This window comes from Xiphias gladius, chromosome 9 (assembly GCF_016859285.1).
Source record: "Xiphias gladius isolate SHS-SW01 ecotype Sanya breed wild chromosome 9, ASM1685928v1, whole genome shotgun sequence".
Taxonomy (NCBI): Eukaryota; Metazoa; Chordata; class Actinopteri; order Istiophoriformes; family Xiphiidae; genus Xiphias; species Xiphias gladius.
Window position 1 is genome coordinate 8,375,559 of NC_053408.1, and position 15,780 is coordinate 8,391,338.

A 15,780-nucleotide genomic window follows, 5' to 3' on the forward strand; every position below is an offset into this window, starting at 1 on the left:
GGGGCTGGCAATGCACAAATAACACACATCTCTTTCTTCCTTCCTCTATTTGGCTCTCTAAATCACACACAGTTGCCAGGTTATCATGTTACACCACTGTACATTGTGAAAGTGCCTTGTCTGTATGCACAGCTCAAAACTGTGATTACTTTTCATTACTGCAGGGTGGCTCAGACCACTAGTTACAAGAGCAGGGGTGGTAAGTTTGGTGAGGAAAAAAAACATAAAAAGTTGTATTTAGAGGTTAATATTTGACTTTCTACCATCATAAACTTAATACGGGTAGTACATGGAGCTGTAATAATTCAAATGATGGGAATAATTCGCGTCAAACTGAAAGATTTAGTGGCACAAACAACTTTTTAGACACCCTCCACCCCTGTCAGAAGTGGTACTGCCCGTGTATGTTGTCACAGGCTCATTAGCGTGCAATCTTGGACAGTAGTGCACTGGGGCAATGTTGTAGTTTGCAGGAGCTGCCTGGAGCAGGACGTGAAGTGAGCGTCTCGCTTTGCTTCCTGCCCGACGCCTTGCCGTGTCTTTTTTTTTTGCTAAAACAAAACTCGGCATGGTTCAGCGAAACTAACCAGCCGCCCCGGTGCTGTTGGAGATCCGAAGGGGCTCACCGTGATGCTTGTGAGTGGTAGTTTTAATAGCTCGAATAATAAGTTTTCTGTGCTGGCTAACTTTGGGGCCGTAGCTAGTTCACAAAGTGTGATGCTCCCTTGTGTTTTGAAAGTGAGTGATTCGCATGAATGGTAAATTTTTTTTATGCTGACATATGTAATTACAAGTGTCCAGTAACAAAGTAGACTTCTTTGTGGACACTAAACACAGCTCCAGTTAGTTAGCTTAGCAACTTTTCCTCATGTGTACTGGATTAGCTATGTCCCTTTTGTCCTGTCTTGGTTATTACTTACATAAATAGTGCTTAAACTAATTTTTATCTGCTCTTTCTCCCTTCTCTCCCCTTTTCTATCATGTCAGTATAACCTCTCAGTAGATTAATAAAGACACAATGAGGTGAAATATTGAAGGGAAAGTTAATAAAAGAAGTGTCAATAAGTTTATGTAAAGCTCAAACATGTTCATACATATATAGAGTCTTAAAATGATTTCTGATAACTACCAGTTTTCATGTCAGTATCATCCATTCATTTTCTCCATGTAACTACAGAAAGTGTGGTTGGCTTGTTTGACATCTGACAATAAGTGTAAACTCAATCAGATTAGTTGACCAAAGTGGCCAAGCGTTCCTTGAAATTTGCAAAGAGACACTACATTTCTTGGATCGAAAACATTCCATGTGAGCTGGCTAAGTTTGAATTGCAAGCTGAATTTCCATTCATGCATGGCACACATGGCAAGATAGACCAGTGTTGTTTCGTGGCAAATGTGTAAGACCTTTTTTAATACATTTTTAACAAGCACGAGGTGCATGCCTTTATGCCTAACGCCACATTATTTGGTGGCCATGTTATTTGGGGCTTTCTCAGACACTCGTTCTTTTATGTTACACTTTGTGCCGATGCAGTGGAATGTTGTCTTATCTTTATCTAGCCAACCTTCCCTTCAGGTATGAAGACAGGTCTGGCTGACACACAGTCCAACAGATTCTGCAGTTTAAGTGCTCAGTGGGATCATAAACACAAGAGCTTGTTAAACCTGAACTCCTCCTAGTGTCCCATGGCCATGATTATGACTGCTAAAGTTCATAAGTGGCTTGAACATGCACAAATTATAAGCCAAATAGTTAAAATGGAAGATTTAATGTAAAAATGTATAATTTTACTTTTTGAGCATGTACATTTCATATTTTATCACAAGTAGCTTGTGGCCTTTCTCTCGAGTTCAAAATCCTGTTTGCTCTGTAGCCTCTGTGTAACATTCTGTGAGCTCCCGTCACACCAATTTCTTTGCCAAACTCATTTCCCTTTCATGAGGGATTTTGGAAAAGGGTTTAAGGGACTGTTTGTCCTGGTTACTTGGGCAAGCTCAGTTTTCAGGGCCTTTTCTTCTGAAACTGAGAGGCATCCACCTGGAGGGCTGGCAAGCTCATCTGAAAAACTGTTGAACGGTTTTAGTTCAAGTACAAAAGAGGCTGCCTTTCAGGGCTTGCAGATGATTCCTCTTTCCTTGTCCATATCACTCAAAATATTCAGACACATTTTAAGGTTATCACAGATCATGTGTACTGTAATATCACTGTTATGACATTGTTCAAACACTTCTGTTGAAGAACTTTTATTTTAGACTTTCTCTTGTCGTGTCATATATATCATTTGTGAGGGAAAATGCAGTGTGGGGGATGGATGAATTCCTGCATGTAAAAATCAAGAGTGCTCTTTCTCCTCCATTCTTAATTTTGACTGAAAGTTAATGGGGCTGTGTCCTGTGGATGTGAATTTTTCTTATTTGGGCCCATTATCATGCAGTGTTATTCTGCTGTGGAAGTAGAAGGATGTTGTGTCTTCAACCCTTTGTAATTAAGAGACTTTCTTAGATTTAGCATTCAAGTGGACAACATTTCTCTCCAACTTGGCCAGGTTTGTTGAAAGCCTCAATTACAGAGCCCAACAAAGCTCTTGTTCTGGACAAATGTATACAGTGCAAGTGATTATGTATGAGATAATTAAACAGCAGGCCTGCTTTAAAACGTAGGCCTCCTTGGCTGCCATGCATAGCCATGCTGAGCCTTTGTGTTTATGGTAAGTGGGCAGCTGCATGCTTGTGAGACCTTGGCTGTACCCCAGGCCCTCAACTGAGCCTGATAACTACTATTGAAGCCTCCCAGCCATGCTCATTTCTGACTATTCACTCACTGCTTTAAATGTAGAGCGTGCCTCCTGTTTGACATAGCCTAATTTCTGTGAGCATGCGGACAGCTGTGGGCTAGCCTTCGCCCTCAAATGAGTTTCATAAATTTCAGCAGTCAGTCAGCCGTAGCAAAACTTGGTGGCACCTGCTCTTTTGTGGCACCTAATTAATGACAACACTAACAATGAAAGTTTTGGGTTTCAAAAATCTTATAGTATCACAGTGAAAATGACGCACAGTTTTGTAGCAAAAGCAGTGCTGAAGAAAAAGGAGATTGTTGGCAATTTGTCATTTAATCATCCGGTCTTCATGTTCCCTGCATGTCTCTCTGCCTTTTATGACAAGTTCTGTCAACACAACCACCATTATGATATGAGAAACTGCTCAAATATGCCTGAGTCCAAATATGGATTCTGCACAAGCCATGCAACTCAAATAAATAGGCCATCAGAGCCAACAGCTCGGGGAAACAAGCTTTTTAGGAACATGCATATTTTCTCCCAGGGAATCTTTCAGTGGAATGGGACAGCTAAACTTTTACCCAGCATTCCTTTCACAAGCAGTATGGTGATGAAGAGCAGCACAAATCCCTTAGTTAGGTTTCAAGTCGGTCTGTTTCAGGTGCTCAGCAGATGCTTGGATTACTGAGACAGCCACAATCCTGGGATTGTTGAGAGCAGGATGCAGATCCAATTGCCATGCGTGCAGGAATGTCAAAGGAGGATGTCTGAAAATTCAACTTAACATTTAAACTTTTATGTTAAGTTTTGTTTCAATTTACAAAAATAAAAACCTTCAAGCATGTGAAATAATGCCAAAATAGATACAAAAGAGTCTTATAAGTAGTTAGCAAATTGTGCTATTCAGCTTATTGAAGGTGCAACAGTGATATCAAAAAGTGTTTTCCACCAGCTTTCGAAAGGCTATAAAATAGATTAGTATTAATTCCAATTGTCAGTCAGACACAAAGCTGCCAAATCCTTATGTAACGTTGGCTTAACCCATGGGATTACAGTCTAAACAATGTATGGAAAAGCTGCTCTAATTGGGAAACAGAGCTTTCATGGGTGACCACAGTTTAGATGACTATTGTAATGGGCAAGCTGACAGTCTTCAGCCTTTTTAGACTGGGCCACGATGTAAGAGTCTTAAAAGAGTGTCATTTATGATATGGCATTCCTGTGTCCGATCGTGTATAGAAAATACAGCAGGGTCTGTTTAGACTTTTGAAAACTGGGCTAACTCTAAAGCAGGCGTCCGCCTTATGTTTGACCCAACAGACTCTGTGGTTTCCTCTCTTGTGCTATCTAGCGCTCATTTAGGCTGCGCGAAAGCTCGCTACTTCTGACACCCTAATGTAGCAATGATTAAAAGGCTTTTGGTAACCACAAAGGAAGCATGGAGTCTCATCAGCCCGTCCAAGGCAGCGTTATTGTCGTCTTTTAGGAAGGCCTCTGTCACTGCACTGCCACTGTCACTTTGTTGCAGTTAGTCAGCAGCCTCTTTGCATGTGATGGAAATGTCCTGCAACGTTCTTCCCCTTCTCAGAGATTAGACTTCCCAGTTGTCATGGTGGTTGCTGCTCCAACCTAGATAAAGAGCTATCGGGCTGCAGAAGCGTAGAGACTCCCCCTGATTCCAGATAATAGCGGCATCGTTACGGAGGTGATTCGGACTCTGACGGCAGAAGAGGAGCGGCACCCCTTGGGCAGAAATTCTAGATACCTAATTTGACAGATTATAGCTTCATCTGCATCTTTGTGCACAGCAGTTCATGCAGTATGAGTTGAGTGCATGGGAAGTCATGCCTTGGAATGACTTGCATTTGGTTTACAGGTTTGTCTGTACAGGAGAAAAGCAAACAGCCCTTTGCCAGCACTTCTCAACATGTTTTCTATTCACAAACTGTCACAAGTTTGAATGCTTTTCAAAGCCTGTGGGGCAAAGTTAGGCTTTAATAATTGTGTGTACAATTTAAGTCATGGAGCAGTGGAAATTTTATAATTATATTATAAACTTCACCCATTTTAAGTGCTCAGCTCAGATTTATGGGATAGAAATGTAACGTCTGAGTGTGAGAAAGATGATAAACTACAACAGTTCTCTGTAACTAAAAGTAATGGATGATGTTTACAGTTTAAAGGTCACAATGTCTGGCTACAGTTAGACTTTTTCCATTTTTCTAGGGAAGGAAAACATCATTTAGTGTCCTTTTTGTTTGGGTAAACATCATGTTAAAAAGCTTTCTTGTATTTACCAACATAATTTCTTTGGGTGAGGTTTTTTCTTTCTGTGTCAATGCCATCTGCATCCATCACTGAGCCATTAAGGGTAATATATAAACAACTGTTTCCTCTGCCCCAGCACGTCCCAAGTTATCTCTGCTGTAAAACACAGATCTGTGTGGTTAATGGTCACGCACAGTATAAGCTGGCCTGACCTATTCCAGTTCCAAGCTTTTATCTGTTCTTTTCTATTCACAGAGGCCATAAGTTAAAGCTGCCAGACGTCCTTGAACTACGTTGATTTCCTTGTAAAACTCAGCTAAAAACAACCTTGTGTTTGAGCTGTTTTCCTAACGTGATAAGTTTTAGTAATAAAAATCATATGCTGAATGCAAACACCACCTCCAGTATTTCTGCTCTCTCTTGTCTTGTGATGCTGCCCCCCCTTCCTACATACACACACACACACTCCACCTCACCTCCTGCAACCTCTGATGTCGCCTCTTTTGTTTCCCACGGTGTCTCATCTTCTGCACAGAGCGCTCTTTTGTTTTCACGTTCACCGTCTCTCTCTGGTTCCCTCTTTTTTTCCTGCCTGCAGTTGTTCTGTCATTCAAAGACACACTCCCTGACCTTGCAGGCATCATATGACTGGTGATACACAGATCTATTTCTCTTTTAAACACAATAACCGGAATCAACAGTCCTCCCTCCACGATTGCTTAGCCACCACCAAACAGTCTCTTAATTGATAAAACAGAAGTTCCTTTTAATTACACCTTACTTTGCCACTGCAGTTGATCAGTTCATTGGTCCATTTCACTCAAATATCTAATCTACCACTAAGAATCTTGGTATTATCTTTGATAAGTATATGATTTCTGACCATCATTTTACTAAGCTCGTCCAGCCCTGTTTTCTTCAGCAATGAAATATCACTAACATTGGATGTATCTTCTACGGCTCTCATCAGATTTCCTGAATGTTTGAACTGTTGTAAGAGGCTTCTAAAAACCCATCTTTATAGGCAAGCCTTTTTATAGACATCCACCCCTGACTTAAGTTTTGGTTTGCTGCAGTTTGGTCTCTCTCTCTCTGCTCTGTTTTACATTGTAATTTACTTCTTCATTTGTTTATTCATTTATATTTTTTTGTGTGTGTGTGAGAAGCACTTTGCAACTGTGTGTTTTAAAAAGTGCTATATAAATAAAGCTGTACTACTTTCTTACTTACCCTCAAGTCAAAATGGCCTGGTGGTAGTAAAAATCATCTGCTATGATTATATAGATTTACATCTGTGGCTAATCAGCTGTTTTACTGTAATTGTGGTGCAGCACTAATGTGAAGAGGGTTGTTTTGATAACCGCAAGGTCAGCTATTCTCAGCTAGCCCCTGAGGATTCAATTACACAACTTTGACTTTGCTCTATTCCTCTCTGTGTGCTCCAGTGTGGAACACTTTAGGGAAACTCATTCTCTCAGATGACTGATAATCCTCCACATAGACAGGCAAGAACAAAACAAGGTATAGAGTTCACACTTTTGGTGGCATGCTGGAGAGACCATGTGGAAGTGAAAATGCAGTGTCATTTAAATTTACAGACTGCAATATGGTGACATAAGCAATGTATTTCACTTTGCCAGTGTTTGCAGATTCTCACTTGAGAATTAAAGAAACTTGTCAAACTGCTGGCCTCCCTTTTAATTTCTACTGCCTATCTTTCACTTTTGTAGATGTTGAACAGGTTGCTCATGTGGACAGATTGAGAAAAGATCGAGGGCTATGCATGCATTTGTGATTTCGGAGCTTGCTCCTTTGCAAGGTACGGCAGCTGTGGTCAGCTTGGATTCACAGCAGGTACAATGAACTCAAAGGGCGACCCCAAGTCACGGACACGTAGTTGTAACTGATGTGAATCCAGCTGCCATCTTCCACAGAGGAGCGATCTACAAACTTTTCACAATAACTTTTCAAATCATCAGAGCCTGTTTAGGAGCCTCCACCCAGGGGATCTGTTCGAACCAATCAAGCTGGGTTTTTTTTCTGCTTATATGGTCGACAGAATGTCAGAAATGTACTGAATTCTAATCCTGTGCTCATCTTTGTGTGTCCGCTCAGGATTGGGCCAAGGAGTGAAACACATTCCTGGAGGAGCTGAGGGCTCTTAAGCTTATGAGAAACCAGCCTGCTCACACCATGCCCGTCAAGATGGCCTCCAGCTTTTCTTGCCCTCACTGGAATGACTTGGTACAAGGATGTGTTTTGCCATGGTAATCATTTACAAGAAAACACTGGAAAAGAAGGGTGCCGATGATGTAACATCCAAAAGTACAGACTTGGGCCTGGTGAGAGGTTAATTTCTACTTGTATAAGCATTTTTTTTCTGTGTGAAATGTGTCACTTTATGTTTATATGTAGCCTTGCCAAAAGACCTCAACTGCACTTGTAAAGGATGAAGACAAGGTGCTGCTCTAAATCAGGAAATTGTTGCCGGCCACTGATCACTCCACTGCAGTTTTGTGGCTCTACATTATATTTTCCTATTTTGTCCTCTTTAATTACAGCTTAAATTTGACTTTTAGTTTCCCTTGAGTCAAATTTGTTGGAAAATTCCTAAGTGTTGCCTTACTGAATCTCAGGAAAGGATGTTAAAAGAACTGTCTGGGTTTTGAAGACTAGGAATAAGGGATGTTTTTGTTACAATTACTGATAATTGCATCATAATAGCTGCCCCTTTTTTATCACCAGGGTGTTTAAAACACGGACGATTCAAAACTAGACGACATTTACTTCATTCAAAATAACAATTGAATATTTTAGTTCAACTAGTCTGAGCAACTCCGACTTTCTAATCAGCATCTATGCAGTAGATTCTTCTTTCTGCCAGCAAAGAGTTAGAAAATTCCCCCACTAATATGGGCCGAGTTTCCCCTCAGCCTCGTGAAATGAAGTCATCAGGCTGAGCGTCAATCAGAGGCATTTATGGCAGAGCTCCATCTTTGTTGATGGGTTGTACTTGGTCTTCATCGCTCAGCAGCAAAAAATGTGCTAAAACATACACTCTTGGGACCAGCTATACATTTGACTTTCCAACAATTTTTTGTTTTTTTTTACTTTTATTTATCAATTTTTAAAGCTTTTTCTCTGAGTTTCTGTTATTTGACAAGCTGAGTCTTTTTCTACATTTCTACAGTTCCAGGCACAGACCATGAGCCAGGGGACTGCACTTTTCTCTTGTGGACTCATGGGTAAGGGTCTGTCATCTTTCTCGTCGACATTCACATTCGCACATTTAAGGACGATATGGATATTTAGTAGTAAATAACCAAAGTTGTGATTTAGTTCTAGTAAGTTTTCTGGAAATGGCCTAACACCTCAAGGAAATGCTACTTTAGCATAAATCATACAGTACAGCAACGTCTCTGAAGGTTTAAAAACTTTTATCATCTCACATTATATTTTGTCATTTCCCCATGCCCTATACCATATTTCCTCTTTTTGTGGGCCACTGTTGTCAGTAAATGTGCCTTACATACCATTATGTACTTACGGTCCTCAGCAGCTTGGAGGGTCCAGAAATTGTCAGGTGTTCAGTGACAGCAGTGGTTTGGAGGGGCCTGTCTTATTGTAACGGTTCAGAAAAACTATTGGCATAGGTTAGTGTCTGCTGAATGTGATTGATGGTCACATGGCAGTATGTGAAGCAGGCCCGACAGGTGTTCCTGCCAATGTGCCAACGTGCTAACGTGCGTTAATGGTTATGTGTTAGCGGCTTATCTTTGCCAGGGATCATATGGCACTCCTGCATTCTTTGGAACTGTGGATGTGACGTCCTTGAGTTGAAAATTTGGTTATGGCTACATAGGCCCATTTCCTTAATTTACCTTGCTTTAGGAGGACCAGCCTTTACAGTCATTGTACTATGAGATAAAATTGTATTCTGTCCTCACAGTAACTTGGCATTGTGTGTGTAAGATTGGCAAAGTCCTGGCAGAGACCACAGCAGTACCAGTAGGTGTTGTTAACACTGCCCTTTGTTCCTCGTCCTGCCCGTGTACTGTAGATGGTATTTTGGGGATTTTATCTCCAGTGGAGAAGAATAGACCTTTTGCATACCAGGAGTGGGCAGTGGCCTCGATGTTTAGTATCTCACTCAGAGTTGACTGACCAGTTCAGTTGGCTGACCCATTCAGCAATTCAAGCGAGTTTCTGTTGTGTCAATAACAGGTGCTTTCCTGGCATGGTAACTATGGTGCTGGCTTAGAGACGATCAGTAATGGCAGGTAGCCAGCTGGTCTGATGAACTCTTATAAAGCAAAAAGAAAAACTTAAATCTGAACGTTTATGATGGGCTATTGACATTTTATCAAGCAGAGACGAGGTTTGATATAGAGTCTGTTACACAATGAGCTCTGTTCCATTTTCCAATCAGCTTACAGACTGTGACAGTAAAGCAGAGCCTGGAGCAAAGGATTTATTTTTAGTGCCAGTTACACAAAGCAGTGAGTAGTGTCATTACAAAGTACACATGCTCAGACCAACACACTGACCTGGACTGGAGCAGTGTCATGGATGTGGTGCATGTTGAGGTTACCAAACTTAACATCTGATGATCGTAGAATTTTGGATTTTGGACTAAAAGCTTTTTTTTTTATTTATTTATTTTATTTTATTTTTTATTTTATTTTTTTTGAACAAAAAGGACAATTGCTTCTCAGAGGTTCATTCCAAAAATGATTCTGATATTGTGTTAGGTTCTTCTGAGGGAGTTTGCAAACCCTGCACACTGTGTCTGATTTTTGTTTCTTAAAACCCTAGTAGTGATGGTGACGTCATTCCTGATTTAAAAATAGAGAGTGAAGAATGGAGAGTTTAACAAGCCACTACTCGAGCAGCAGAGTTACTTCAGGATCTACTGGCTGATGTTGAGGGCCTAGTTTGATACATTAATAAAAATGCTGTAAGTGTACATAAAAAAGAGAGTCAGACCAATTTCGATCACACATAGCTACACTGTATCTTGCCTCAGGGAAACATCAAAAAGTTAAGTACAGTGTTGCCCATCAGGGTAAATTCATAAATAAAGTTCACCTCTTTTGAACTTTTTTGTCAGATCTAATTAGAAAGCACAAAATCAAGACTGCTCACCAAAAACTTACTGAACAGTTTCTGTGTAAATTGTGGAAAATAAATCCATATTTTCTATATTTTGGAATAGGGTTTTAACCTGTCAATTAATTTTTAAAAGTTATTAAGTTCAAATGAATCTGGTTCTTTGTTGCAGAGACAAGTCGGTGGCATGAGATGGGTAATAGTTGTGCCATACAGCAGAGGCCAGTTGGGACCAGCCTGGAGAGCCTGTGGGACGTCCTGCCTGAGGTTCACAAGAGTTCAGCCCACTGGGATTGGGATGTTGGCTCCACTTCAAGCACAATCACCAGCTTGTTGCAGGACCTTAGCCTGACAGAGGCTGCGTCCTCGCACTCGACCGCCCCCCCCAGCAAGCGGCAGTGCCGGTCCCTATCTTGCTCAGACGAGCTCGGTGGTTGCCGTTCTACCTGGCGCCCTCAGAGCTCCCGTGTGTGGACAACTGTGGAGAAGAGGAGGTGCCACAGTGGAGGCAGCGTCCAGCGCAGCGGCGTTGGGAACTCGCAGCTCGGCTTTCCAGCCATGCAGCGTAGCTCCAGCTTCAGCCTGCCTGCCCGCTCCAACACCCTGGAGCTGCCCTGCTTCACCCAGCGTCTCCCCTGCCCCTCAGCTTTCACTGGTCTAACACCCTCCTCCTCCATGCCCCTGTCCTCCGAGCCCTCAGCGCCGCCCCTCTACCTCTCTCATGAACAGATCTGCCTCCCTGAGCCCCGTGGACCCTCTCCACCCAGCTCCCCTGACTCCACTCCAGAGCTGGAGCGTCGTGGTGGACAGGGTGGTCTCGCCCGCAGTCGCTCACAGCCGTGCGTCCTCAACGACAAGAAGATCGGTGTGAAGCGCAGGAGACCAGCTGACACACACAAACAGAGGCCTTCATTGGATCTGGCAAAGATGACCCAGGTTGGTACTTAAAAGTTTTTCTCTGTAAAACAGATCACACAGCAAGAAAATGCTTTATATTATATTTAATCAGGACAATATACACTGATTAAATACTGCAATCCCTGCTGCTTTCTTTTTAAAATATAAGGAGTATGTATCCTGTACAAACTTATATAATTTATCAGAAGAAATTGCCAGTTGTGTTTTGGGTGGCATTCATTGTTTGAACTTGCCACAGCCCTCTCGTGTGCTCCAAAAGATCACTGTCGAAAGCTTGAGACAAGACCCTCAGGAAATGGTCGTGTCAGCTGGAATCTCTGCTAGGTCCATCAGTCTCAATAACTTTAGCTGGTTATACTCTGTTGTTGGGGCAATTTGCTCCTTCCCTGTTGGATAAACAAACACTTCCAACTAAGGTCACGCCATTGTGTCTGTTCTCCCTCAGCAAACCTCAAAGTGTTTCTGCAGGCATTGTCATTAAATGATGGTGATTGTTCATTCGTGCAAGCCTTTTCTGGGTCACATTCCACTATGTGGGTGTGTATTTTCACAATGCCATTTTTTTAACTGAATAAAGAAAATTAAACTAGGAAGCAAGACATCAGTCAGTCGGTCGGATGAGTTTGTATTCATAAAAGAAATGGAAACGATCTGATGAAACCACTGGTTCGAGCGGATCCATTTCTGAAGTTGAAAATGTCTCAACAGTCGGTTTTATCTGCACATCCTGGCACCCGTTTGTCTCTTTGCCTCACAAGCACACAGACACACAGCAAATTTTCACACTTACACCGGCTGGATCGTAAACACAGAGCTGTACTTGGCCCCTCTGAGAAAGTCACCCAGAGTTCAGCGGTGTGTTAACAAGAGCGCTGCTGTGACACAACAAGAAGACGCCACACACGTTCCAAACAGGGACAAGGTCAGTGTGGAGAAAAGAACCATAGGCGAGGCAACTAACAATATTTTTACAGAGGGACGTCAGGGTGCTGAGATTGTTAGCATTGGATTTTTCGGATGTGGATTGTGTTCCTGTGTTCCCCTATTAGGAAGAGACTGTTGCACAGATTGCACTGGATATCAGGTTTATTTGTTTTTTTGTTTGTTGTTTTTTTATTTAAGATCTTTTTTAATTTATTTCATGTGACTGTGGTTTAGAAGCAAGCCCTGGAGAAAAAGGACTGCCAGACATTTTGGCCCAGTTGCGCAAATAAGGCCATAACCAGTGCTAATACGTTAAATCAACTGAAGACAATTTTGAAAATTGCTGATTTGTTTAAAGAAATTTATCAGGAAAATGTTCCAACATTTCAAATGTGAGGCCACTTTTGTTTTTTATGATGGTAAATTGATTATGCTGAAAGTTCAGGAAATCTCTGTGGCAAAGATGGCACTCAGCTCAAGGGCTTTACCGTGCTTCACACGTGTCACCCTATCACTATTCAAAGTCACCTTACTATTCAAAGATTGGTCAGAGTGCTGAGTGTGTCTCTAAAATGTCCTCTCATCCATACACCACAGCGGTGTAGTTTACCCAGGGAGAAATTGCTACCCTCTGCGTGGCTCACTGCGGCTCCGTGAATGTCAGGAAGTGGAGCAGCTGTGGCAGAGGTTATAGATCGTCACACAGGAGAGATGCGTGTTGGGTAAAGAGATATTGATTTCTGTAAATTCAGCTCAGTGGGTGGATCGCTGCCACAACCCGGGCCTCATGAGCTATTGATCAGCTTATATTGACGGAGAGTCAAGGTCAGTATGGATGAGACTTTCTGCTCTTCTCTCCATTTCATCGGGGTGGGGGGGGTTATAGTAGCAGGCAAAGCGAACACCAGCAGCACTTATTTGTGGCCCTTAAATAATGGTGTACAGAGATTTGTGTGAGGACACTGTGTCAAAGACGATTTTTCCCCACCTGAAACTCGTCCCCTGCAGGACACCTCCTGTGTCGTGAGTTAGTTGGAGTTAATTAATGTAGATGCCACTGTTTTGCCATATTCCAGACTACTCACAGCCTTATCAGTTTGGTCCCATGGTCTGGGCCAGAAATCTGACTGTTGAGAGTGAAGCGCAGATACAGAAGGCATCAATGTGACACTAGCCTGGTGCTGACAAATGTACCCGCTTGACAAGAGCCAAGAAAAACAGCAGGGCCCCTTTTGATCTGGTGCTGCCCGGTGCAGAGACCTTTCTCACTGCTGTCTAGTCTAAAATTGGGATTATAACTTTACTTTTTCACTTCCCGTCTCCTCCAACCTTATTCATAGCTCTGACTGCCTTGGTCTCTATATTAGCATTCAGAGCTTTTGACGGGCAATAAATTCTGACTATGTGAATATTATTGTGGTCATAATTGAACTGAAATGATTAGTGGAAGTATTATAAGCAGGTTTTTAGCCACGCTAGTGGCATGGCTCATATTTGGTCAGTCGGTGCACCACTTTGGTCCTGACTGAAATATCGCAACAACTTTTGGATAGACTCTCATGACATTTGGCACGGGCATTCATGGATTTTCACTTTGTTGATCCCCTGACTTCTCCTATAGCACCACCATGAGGTTGACATCTGTGGTTTTGAGTGAAACTTCTCTAACTGTTGGATAAATGGCCAGGATATTTGTTGTGGATGTTGATGTTCCTCACAGGATGAATTGTAATAACTTTAGAGATTCTCTGACTTTTCCTCTAGCGCCATCATCAGCTCAAGATTTCTTGTCCAAACCTTGGTTTATAACAGTGTATTTGCAGAACTAATGACATTTTCATCAGCCTCAACTGTACTTTCTGTTTAGTGCTAATTAGCAAATATTAGCATGCAAATACACTAAACTAAGATGGTTAACATGGTAAACATTATACCTGCAAAACATCAGTATTGAGCATTAGCATACTGATATCATTTAAATGAAAGTACTGCTAGCTCTGCAGAGTTGCTAGCTGAGCTGTCGATAAACTTAAAAACAGCTCAGGTAACAATTATTTGGGGAAAAATGTTTCAATACAATAATAAGTAGCAGAAATAATCACTGTTACTACTCTTTTCTGTCGGATTTGTAGCACAATTCTATCTTGTGTTATTAGGGATTTTCTTTCATGTGAAGATTTAAACAAGGGTTTCATCTGATTAGTTGAGCAACAGCAGATGTTATTGACAACAACTTTCATAATTGATTTACTGTCAAAAGTAATTCATCAAATAAAAATACCAATATTTGTAGACTCCGGCTTCTCTGATGTGAGGATTTTCACCCTTTATGTGTCTCATATCATTATAACGTGAATCCATTTGGGCTTTTTAACTCTTTGTTTTGACTTAATAAGCCGGTAGAAGATTAAACTTTGTGCTCTTAGAACTTGAGATGGGCATTTGTCCGCATTTCCTGTTATTTTATAAATGAAACAACTTATTGAGTCATAAAAAGTATAGATTAATCTTTATTCTATCAGTTAACTGCAGCTGTAGTTCGTACACTGGGCTATAAGCTGCATCCCCAACAGTCCCATGCTTGTTAAGAATTACATAAGCACACAAGTGACAGGAGGTTTCACAGAGGCCCTATTCTCCTGTGGCCTTCTGGCCTAACACCGTAGTGGTCAGGCATGAGGCAGCTGTCTTGCCTTCTCCACATTAGCTGCACAGATTGGATAAGCCGCTGTCATAAAGCCTCCTACTCCAGCATGCACAGCTGTCACAGGACTTTCCTGCAGCAGTGCTGGCACATGTGGATTTGCCTATGGAAGTTTCTGGGTTTCCCAGACGCATGTGTTCATTGTGCAGTGCCAGTGAAAGGCCAGCAGAGTCAAAAGGCCGGCATTAGCGATGTCTGCCCTCTGGGTATCTGGCCACTTGCTGCCTGGGTTCCCGTTGGACCTCAGATCGCATGGCCTCACTCATCCAACAACCAGTTGCTCCAGTATGTAATGCAGGCTAAATTTATACCCTTTTTTATATTATAGTGGTTGTTGCCCAGTGTTCAGCTCAGACTTCACTGACTCACCCACATACTATATGAGTACAGAAGAGGGATTGTTTTCATAAGATGGCTTTATGCTTTTAGTTTTGTTTGTGTACTACTAAGGACATGGGTCATAGTCCAGGGTAAAGGAAATGTTTTTGATTTCCTCAACAGATATGCCATGGAGACTGTGGACTCCTACCAGACCAAAGATTTGACATATTTATGTAATTGTATCTTTGTTTCCTTGAGAACATCAAAAAACCTCTCTTTCCTTCCACAGAAACTTCGGAATTTCCACAGCCTTAGCTGCCCTGGAATCACAGGCGAAGACAGCTGCGAGTCCAGCCAGGCCCTCCCCACCCTCACGAGCAACGCTCAGTGCAACACTGACGACTCATCTGCAAATGAACACGTCTTGGAGGACGTTCAGCCTCAGACCAAAGAGGGCGAGATCACCAGGAACGAGTCGTCAGACCCCACAATTGAGGAGGTGGACTGGAACTCCACAGACTGCGGCGATGTAACACCAGAGACGACGAATGGGAAGGAAAATGAGTCTCTGTGGGTGGGGCTGTGTAGCATGAGGAAGGACGTGTACCAGCTCGGAGGCGAGCTCGACATAGAACAAATTGAGAGGAACTGAGCTGGACTGCCTTCCTCTTGGGGGAAGCTAATTTAGGGGACTGAATGTTTATCACCAGGTGGTACAATAAACAGTACTGATAGTCTTAAGGACAAAGCAAGTGGAAA

The 15,780-nt window shown here is 42.1% G+C and overlaps 1 protein-coding gene across 2 annotated transcripts; it reads left to right on the top strand.

The window, feature by feature from the left end:
• Positions 1 to 422: 422 nt before the first annotated feature.
• fam53b (family with sequence similarity 53 member B) lies at positions 423 to 15,780 on the top strand. 2 transcript variants are annotated; one of them, XM_040134764.1, is made up of 5 exons: positions 423 to 636; positions 7,161 to 7,387; positions 8,236 to 8,290; positions 10,327 to 11,090; positions 15,311 to 15,780. In XM_040134764.1, exons 2-5 carry the CDS (start codon positions 7,298 to 7,300, stop codon positions 15,671 to 15,673), a joined length of 1,272 nt encoding a protein of 423 aa, XP_039990698.1. In that variant the 5' UTR covers positions 423 to 636; positions 7,161 to 7,297; the 3' UTR covers positions 15,674 to 15,780. The 2 variants fall into 2 exon arrangements, with proteins under 2 accessions (XP_039990698.1, XP_039990699.1); XM_040134765.1 differs by having other exon boundaries at positions 8,242 to 8,290.